We start from the raw sequence: 9,660 nt of genomic DNA on the forward strand, positions 1-9,660 counted from the left end.
CAGCCAAAAGCCTCAACCTCCTTCATTCGATCAGTAACAAGCTCCCTCTTTTGAAACAAAGCGCAATAAAGTTATGTGGACATTATCATTATTAAAATAAAATCTCAAAGTGAGTACAAGAATGCAGTAATATTCGGCTTCTTAGAGAGTGATATCCTTGCTGGTCTTCATTAAATAGGAAATCGATAACTCAACTAATGTAGAACACACTGCAAATATATTCATGGAAAAATGGTGTTAGGTCTCATGTTTTGATGATGATTTACAAACCCTATTATGGTACTAATTGCTTGTCAAGTGATCCTACGCAGGATATGTTTATCAAGCAATATAATGCCATGTAAAGGATGGATGGACTTGCACATCAATGATGATATTCATGGAGGTGGAGACTAGTTGATGAAGAAGCCTTTAAATGCTCAAAGATCTACTCAAGCAGATATCTACTCATGAAGAGCTTTCAAGCATATATTCAAGAAAAGCTTATCAACAACAAAACTTAGAAAATATCGATACTCAAGCATTGTATACATTTGTAAGCGATATTTGTATTTTACTTCTCTCTAAATTATAATGTAGGCAAGAATTAAGTTTGATAACTCTTGAAGCATTAGGGAATCATACACACGCACACACACTTCAAAGTTTGTTTTTGACAAAATCTTCAAAAACCATTTTAAACAAAAGTTTGTTTAAAAAAATACTTTCTATCCTTAGTATATTATATCTTAAAGTCAATGTTACATTAAACGTTGGGCGCTTCTAGGCGTCGGACTTGGCGCCCAACGCTTAGTCGTCTAGACGGACGCCTAAGCGGTTTCTGGGTGTTTTTTTTCTTTCTTCATTTAAGTGGTGATCAATGAGGTTTTGCTGAAGGTAGGAGGAGGTAGTGGAGGTGTTCATATTTGGAGGTTAATAGAGTTTGGAGGACGTGTAGGCTACGACACATAAAATCACAAAGTTTGGAGGACGTGTAGGCTACGACACATAAAATCACAATCAAGACCTACAGGGTGCAATCCACGTAAGCAGACAATGCTCACCTAAACGCTCGTAATATCTCTGTGGGTAGCCTAAATACCGCCTAGACGCTAGGCGCTAGTTAGGCGGCCTAGGTACCACCTAGACCTAGGCGTACGCCTAAGCGGACTAGGCGGAGGTTTTTTAAAACAGTGCTTAAAGTATTTTTCAAAGTTTCACAATTTTTCAAGTCATTCTGGTCTTTAAAATAAATTTAGAAAATTAACATTTTCAGGTATCTGTTATGTCACTGGACAGTCGACTGGCATATCTAACGGTCGACCAGTAGTGCTTTTGTTTTCCCACAAATGGCCTCTGGACGGTCGACCGATACACAGATCAGTCGACCAGCCACGTTTTGTCTTTCCTATAATTGGCCAACAGTTAACTGGTCAGTCGACCGATATAATCAGCCAGTCGACCGATTGTGTTTCTTCTTGGTAACGACTAGTTTTATCTGAATCCGGTTTTTAAGGGATTTGATTTGATTTTAGAAAACGATTTTGGGCAGATTTGATCTGATTTGAAGCCCATACCTTCTGATTTAGTTGAGAGGTTATAAATAGCCCTCAAAGACCAATTTGATTTCAACAAGAAAGAACAACAAGACAACTTATGATTAAAATTTTCAAAGCTAAATTTCTCAAGCATTTTTTCTTCTAAATCTTCCACTTTCATATACTCACAATCCCAGTGCTTCAATAGTCAATCTCTTCATCCTTGTCATAAAATTCTTGTAAGAGAGATTATTATCTTCATCTTATATTGTGTAGCTTTGTGTGGAGAGTTAGATCTCAAGGAGATTGCTGTGTAAGAAGTTCCGGCTTTCAAACTGGGTTGTGAAGTGGATTACCATTGGGAGAAGTGGTCGGGGACGTAGGTCGATAGTGACCGAACCTCGTGAACATATCGCCGTCTTCTTTGGCTAACTATCTCTCACCCTCTCTCTTCTATATTTGCTTATTGTCATATTTTATGTCTTTGATTGAATTGTATTTTCATTAGTTGCACATTTGTTTCATTTACCCTATTTACCCCTCTCTAGGGTACTTTCAAATGAGACCATCAAAAACCCAAACGCGGGCCTGACTGAGGAAAATAATTTCTAACGAATGAGTCATATCTCCCAAATCGTACGTCGAAATTGGATGAATTATATATAAATCATGTATTCTTTCGAGACAGAGTCAGCCAAACCCACAGTTGTTCAGTTTGTCGCCGTCTATTTCTCAAAATTCCCTCGGATTGAGAGATATCAGAGTTTTTGTTAGTTTTTTATGTGGATGCGGTTCCGCTATAAAAACCACAAGGGAAGATAGTGGACGATTTTCCATAGGTGACAGTCTGGACAAAATAAAAGTCATTAATAAAGCAATGTAAGCCCACAATCTAATCAAATTGGACGAAAGATCAACTCCCTTGTATGACCCCCAAAAGATCCTTAATGATTTAGGGCCCTATTTTGATTAGGAAACAAATCCGGTTTGATTTCAAAATTAACCGATTTGCTTTCCTAATCATATGGAGCCTTTTAAGAATAGTTTTATCATTTCTATTTTTGGTATAGTTCGGGTCCTAGCGGGAGTCATGTTTATTTTCTATTTAAGTTGAGGATTGTAAGCCCTAGAGACATAGCTTTTCATTAATAAAATTTCTCTTCTGATATTTTCTTTGTGGATTCGAAGTTCTTCGTGGATTTGGAGATCATTTTGTGGATTCAAATAACACCCCTTGGTGAATTCCGATGTTTACACTTCCGCATTGCGTTAATAGTCAACCCATAACCAAAAGATAAAAAAAGAACCATGACATGAAATGGAAAAAAGAAATGGAGTTACTATAAACCCAAAGAAACCTCATAATAGAAAGATCATTAAAATTGTCACGTCATTTAGATAAGATCATTAAAATTGTCGCGTCATTTAGATTAAGCACAAGAAAATTATTTACTGATGTCAACAACAAAAGAACACAGCAAGAGTCCATGAAGCTGCTTTGTCTTTAACTAGTAATTTTGGTAAACCGATACTAAGTTGCTCAACTGAAAATCTAGGCGAATCAATCATTATTATGTTTTCTGCTTTTGCTTGTATAACGTCTACAATTAAATCCATGAAGATGTCCCCATAAAACAATGACATTATATCCATATCTAATTCCAGAAAAAGTTGCATCCTTGATATTTTGGTCATGTGCATAATAACTTGAGGAAGCATTATACTCCCCTTTTTCATATTAGCATACAATTGAAACACACACACCAATTAGACAGTAAAACAGCAAATATAAAATCTAAATAATATTTATCCATAGTAAATCCTTATCCAAAACCCTATAAATCAAACCATCAACTCAAACTCATCAAAACTTAACTAATAGCAACAAAACATATCAGGCAGCTTTTTTGGAAACCATTTTCTTACTGAATTCCTTTTCTATATTTTTCCCTATATACATTTAAAAAAAATAGCCTAAAAAGAACCCTTTTTCCACAGCAAACCCCCGAAAAATTAGCACTCCAATACTCTAAACCCTAAAAATCTAATTTAGTCAACCTAACAGTAAAAATAGCAAAAAAAAAAAAAAAAACCAAAACCTAGAGATAACACCTGTTGTTGAAAAGGACCAGGAGATTTGGGCTTCTTAGTAAGAGGACCGTGCTCATCCTCCAACGGATCCTCGATCTCCAACTTCACCATCGGAACCGCCGCCGCATCCGCCGCCGACTTCACCGGAGTCTCCATACCCTGCCGGAGTTTCCCTGGATTCGCCAGCTGAACCATCGATTCCTCTCAAACGCTCACCAAAACCCAAACCCTAACCCTAATTTGAAGAAAAATGATGGATTCGATCGATCGATCGAGAGAGAGAGAGAGAGAGAAGAGGGGAGGAATCAACGAGGTTGTGATACGGAAATAAAAATGAAGTGGGGAAATTTTGAGAGGGGGTTGGGTTTTTTGTAAATATAAATAGAGAATGGCGGTTGGTAATGTAATTTTCGGGGGGTTGCTGAGCTGTCATTGAGCACGCGTACGAGTGCCGCAAGGGTGCTGTACACGTGGCGAATTTTAGCTAGTGGTAATGTGAAGTTACGGAGATGCCCTACGTAATGGTGGCTGATTTGCTACGTGGTTCTTGGTTCGTTCTGGGGGATGTCAACGTCAGCGGTGGGACGTGGTGGATGGGGTCTCTAAAAAATTTTGTTAATCTTTTTTTTCTTTTTGTTTCCATTTTTTTTCCTTTTTTCTTTTTTCGGATTTGACTGAAAATGAGCTCTAGAAATTTTCAAAAATTGTAGTTTAGGTTTACTATATTTTCTTGAAGAAAAGCAAAGGAGAAAAAACTTAGGGGGTGTTTGGTTTGTTTCCATAAAATAATGGAAATGGAATCCAAGGCAAATAACCATTTCCAAAAAAAAAATTGGATCATGCAGGAATCCATAACTTGTGTTTGGTATAGAATGATGAAGTGAAGAATAGGAAAGCATTTCCAAAACTCATGTTTGTTTCATTTCCAAAAAATTTAAGGAGTTGTGAGAGTAATTGATGAGTTGTCAATTAGTTGTCAGATTTCCAGCCCATTTCAGAGCTTTAAAAATGGATTTGGCTTTTCCATAAAGTGTGTTGCCATGTCAGCTTTTAAGAAATGCATTCTTAAAAAAAAAGTTGAACCAAATGACAGTTTTAGAATCCAAAAATGTCAAAAAACCTACTTTTTGTTCCAAAACTGCATGATTTTCAAAAATTTAGCCGAACCAAACAGCCCCTTAAAATCAGAAACTAGAAAAATCGAATCACTTGAAATAGCTAAAAAGTAATCTTTAAGACCATCTTCGATAAACAAAAAGTAAAGAAAATTTGTTTTATTAAGAAACCACTTTTCATGACTTTTTATTTGTAAATATTATTTGGGCTAAATATCGTAGAACACCCCCCTTACTTTTGATGATTATCAGAAAACCCCCTTAATTTTCAAAATATCAGAAAAGCCTCTTAACTTTAGGGTTTGTCAGAAAACCCCCTTTAATTTTGAGATTTACAACCCCAGCCTCTCCCTTAAACCCCCCCCCCCCCCCCCCAAAAAGAAAAAAAGCTTTTATGTTAAATCTGAAAGTTAGAGAGAGTTTTTTATGATGATTCCTTATCCATATTAGAAGGGGGGATGATTTTCTAATATTATAAATAGTAAGGAGGGGTCTGATTAATCATCCAAATTAAGTGATTTGTATTTTTTTTTTTTTTTTGGCCGGAGGAGGTGGGGAGTGGTTTCTGAATATTTAGCTTATTATTTGGATCGTAGAAAGTGACGAAAGATATAGAAAATTAAGTTAGCAACTAATGTTTCGTTGCTTTTAATTCAATTATGATTGGAGTTAAGAATCTTTTTCACAAACAGAGGACAATATCATAACCCTTATTATACTCTTTAATGTGGCATAATAAATCAATAAATTGCTAGCGATAAATTCTCAGAAAAACGCATCATTTTACACTCAGAAACAGTTCATCTTTTGTCCCGGCTTCTTCATAATAATCACGCGCAGCTATGTGTGACTTGGTTCATAAGAAATTTAAGACGTTTGCCTCCAAATTTGCTTATCAAATTTCATGAGTTATTATCATAGAGAAGATGAGGCATCATGTCTACAATGAGTCCAAGAGAAATATCGACATCATACCTGATGCACCGTTGGTCGATTTAAGTTATTTGTTTAGGCCGTGGCCAGCTTTCCCAAAACGAAAAGGACTACGGATAAACTAATATTATTTGTTTACATAACATTTACACGGAGGTGATGTGTAATAAGAGTGGCACTAGGAGCACACCCTCAACCATAACTCCAACCATACCCTCTCTCATTGCTACAGTGCACCAGGCCCCACGTGTGATTTTAAAGAATTCGGTGTACTGTAGCAAATGAGAGGGAGTGTGTGGTTGGAGTTGTGGTTGGGGTGTGCCCCTATCATTTTCCGTGTAATAATGAGGGGAAAGAATGAACATCCTTTTGAGTCTTCATGTTAGACCGGAGGGAGACTAAAGGGAGGTGGACCTCTTTGTAGCTCACTTTCTCGATTTTATTGTATTCTCCCAATTTGAAAGGATTTTTCTCTCTCTAGATTTCTAGTTCACTTTGCATGCATTAACTCCCTCCTCACCCCCACCTCATCTCGCCTTAGGGCCTGTTTGTTTCATCAATTTTATGGAATAGGAATGGTATTTGGACCTGACAATGATGTTTTCGTAATTAATGGATTCCAAATGAATCCTAATCCTGAGTTTGGTTCAAAAAAATTTATAGAATTGCTAATCTATAAAGTGGCTCAAACAGTGTATATTTTAGGAAATCCAAATCCAGTCCATTTGCTAGGAATTGGGGGGAATTTCTGACACCTTTCCTCTTTTTTATTCTGATTCCTAATCTTATTCCTAATCCTTTGGGTGAAACAAACATAGAATACAAAAAAAATGGGATTCCATAAAACTAAAACTTGTCTCTAAATTTTTTATGGATTAGGTTGGAATCCATAAATAAAATAGGATTCCTAATCCTATTCCTACCCTCTATTGAACCAAACAGGCCCTTAGTTCTTCTTCTACCAACCGAGCCTTAGGATGAGTAGTAGGAAATAATTATATCAATACACACACATGAAGCTAAAAGCAGAAACCTGATGGGTAATATTAGGTAGATGTATAGTTATTAATTTCTATGCCCACTCAAAATAATACAGGTTGGTAGCCTTTTTTTGGTGTTAATTAGGCTGGCATCCTTTGAAAATGAAAATATAAAAATTATGAAAAAACAAAAAATGTTCAACGTTTCTCATGCGCAGATGAAAATAGTCCGACTCCCATCCAATTGTGTATGTGTATTTTGATAAATATGAAAATGTATACTTTAGAATCATTTGCTCAGATAATATGGATCAAATGATTTTGAAAATTGTTGATGTCAGTTATCAAATATTAGAGTTATGAGAGTGTTTATGTTCCTCAAACTCCTTCATATGACTGGTTCCAAAGTCCGATGTTCTTCCCTGCACATAAAAACTCATAAGATGGCGGAGTTGGGTTCTCCGGTTGTTCGACGATCAAGTTAGTATTTTGATCTTAAGTGGAAAAATAAAAGACAAGTTGTATAGGTAGTTATTCAAAGTTGCCAAAAAGCAGAAGAAGTTATCTCACGCAGCGTAGTTCCCTTTTATAATAGATCAGAGGGGTATGAAGATAACTTCGGCCGAGTCCAGTGAGGCTGTTGAGTCAGCAGATATTTCGGGTTATTTTAAATTGTAATTGACACATATTACAACAAAAGAAAATTGTAGTGAAATAAAGAAAAAAATATTTTTTTCCTAGGGTTCTTTTTCGTGTACCGGTGGAGCGTCGATCTTGTACTCCGTTAACTTGCCGACTAAGACAATGAGCCTTTTTGCTATTGATGAGGATCATATCGCTTGGAAGCTAGCTCAGTCTTTTCTTAGCAATACCTCCAGTATGTCTCCGCACGTGTGCGTGTATATATGTGTCTAGGTGTCTCTATCTGTCTCCCCCTTTTCTCGTCTGTGTCTAAAGTGGATGATCCCCTCTCCTTTTATAGGCTAAAAGAGAGAGTTAATGGTCCCCTTAAATGTGGATTAAGTGGCCATTAAAGTAGGAGTTAGTGGGGAGCGATTATCCCCCGAAAATAGCTTTGAAACAGTTGCTTAGGCGAAATTCGCGGGCTTGGCGAAATTCGCTGAAGACGTGGGCGAAGGTCCTTGTGGACGTGGGCGAGGGTCGCTTCTAACGTGAGCACATCTTCTTCGAAAGTGGATGACTTGGTCCATGTGGGCGAAGTTCGTTAGTTGGCGAATTTCGTCTATGAGTTCGAATTTAGCTAAAAATTCAACTCTGGGTTTGGCCAACTGATGTCACCTTTTGACTTGATCTGAAGCGTGTTGGGGGGGGGGATCAACTCGTATCTGATTTGGTCGAATCGATATGAGTTGCTTGGCGAGGTTCGCTTCAATCATCAGGTGACCTTCGCTGCAGCTTGTTGTGGGCTTGACTTTGGGCCTACTCGAAGTGTTTAGCCCATGGGCGTTCACTTCTTGGATCTTCAGTGAAAATATGTTTTGACCATCTACAGTAGATACCTTTTAGGTGTCGGCCGCGGGAGAAAATGAGTCATCTGGTCATTTAATGAGGGAATGATAGCAGGTGTTTGGAGCTGACTGGGTCCGATGAGTCATAAAGACTATGGGGGTAAAGTAATAATGATTTTGTTAGAGCACTTAATGCGAGAGTAGTCGGCTAGCGAGGGGTTCAAGGTAACTACCGTCTCTCTATTTGTTTGGTCAAGGGCCGAGAACTACCGCCTTTTTAATCGGCCTCACAAGTTGTCGGGTGACACAGTAGGCCAAGTGCGGGTTGCTCGTAGGGTTGATCTGGCTGACAAGTACCGTCTTTTGACTCGGCTACGCAAGTTGTCAGTTGACACAGTAAGCCGAGTGCGGGTTTGAGTCGTCTCGGCCTCAATTCGTCTGATTAGACAAGGTGTGAGACACGCGTCGGCTTCTCTAGGGAGATTAGCACTTATTGATTTTCTAGGCTGTAACAAAAATCAACCATAAAAAACTGGTTGCATACATTTAAGATTTATCATAATAACATAATAACGTTTCTATGAAAGGAGCATGGTGAAGATTTCATAATTAAGCCTACTTGAGAAAACAAGTTTAGGAATAAAATTAAAAAAAACTAACTTACTAAATTATTCCTGACTATATAAAAGCTGGCATACCCAGTTCATGAAATAAAAGTTTCATGAGTTTTATTTATTTATTTATAATATGTAAGATCTTTTTATTGATTTAAAAACTGAAAATTTTTGAGGAAAAAACACAAAGTTAGCATCTAAAATCGATTTATAATTACTAGAGCCGGTACAAAAAACGACAGAGAGGTGGAATTGCGGTTACGTCGGCGTCAAGAGCGAGAAACAGACGCATCCAACCTAAGAACGAAGTGGGCCCCAGTTCATGAACCATCCGAATCTCGTGCGGTACCGCTGGAGCCATGTCATTGGAGAGGGGCACGTGTCGGGACATCGAGGACCGACGGGGAGCAGGCGCATGACACGTGAGCGTCGAATTGGTTGCTTTTATCCACTTTGGATAAAAGTGAGACGGCAGTATCTTGACTTAGCCAATTTTGTATGAAAAATGTCTTAGGGATCCAAAAACATGAGATCCTACATGGGATAAGTGAGGTATCGGTTCCACGTCTCATGATGCAGTGCATCATAGGGTTGGGAGCCGACACCTCACATGTCCCATGTAAGGTCTCATGTTTTTGGGTTCCTGTAGCACCACCCATTTTATATACACCAAATAGGCAACCTGTTATTACTACGTGGAACCCGTTTTTAGTTATACCAGACTGGTCGCAGAACTAATAATTGGGAAAGATAATTGAGAAAGATATTGTAGAGAATGTCGTTAGGACATAAAATTATAATAATTCTTATCGGCAGTTCTCGGGATTCTTGTGTGGTTAAAAGACATTTAACATGATATCATAACCGTCCAGACTTACATTGTACAATCTAAAAATTAAGGTGAACTTTTGAGAAAATTGTGTAAACTTATATTTTAGTTA

The 9,660-nt window shown here is 37.7% G+C and overlaps 1 protein-coding gene across 1 annotated transcript in view; it reads right to left on the bottom strand.

Moving 5' to 3' along the window:
* The window catches only part of LOC109841281, a 7,956-nt gene extending 3,994 nt beyond the window's left edge, over positions 1-3,962 (bottom strand). Inside the window, exon 1 of the mRNA XM_020410205.1 lies at positions 3,630-3,962. Within this exon, the coding sequence (XP_020265794.1) occupies positions 3,630-3,803 (174 nt within the window). The 5' untranslated portion in view covers positions 3,804-3,962. The remainder of the gene's footprint in view (positions 1-3,629) is intronic.

This window comes from Asparagus officinalis, chromosome 5 (assembly GCF_001876935.1).
Source record: "Asparagus officinalis chromosome 5, Aspof.V1, whole genome shotgun sequence".
NCBI lineage: Eukaryota > Viridiplantae > Streptophyta > Magnoliopsida > Asparagales > Asparagaceae > Asparagus > Asparagus officinalis.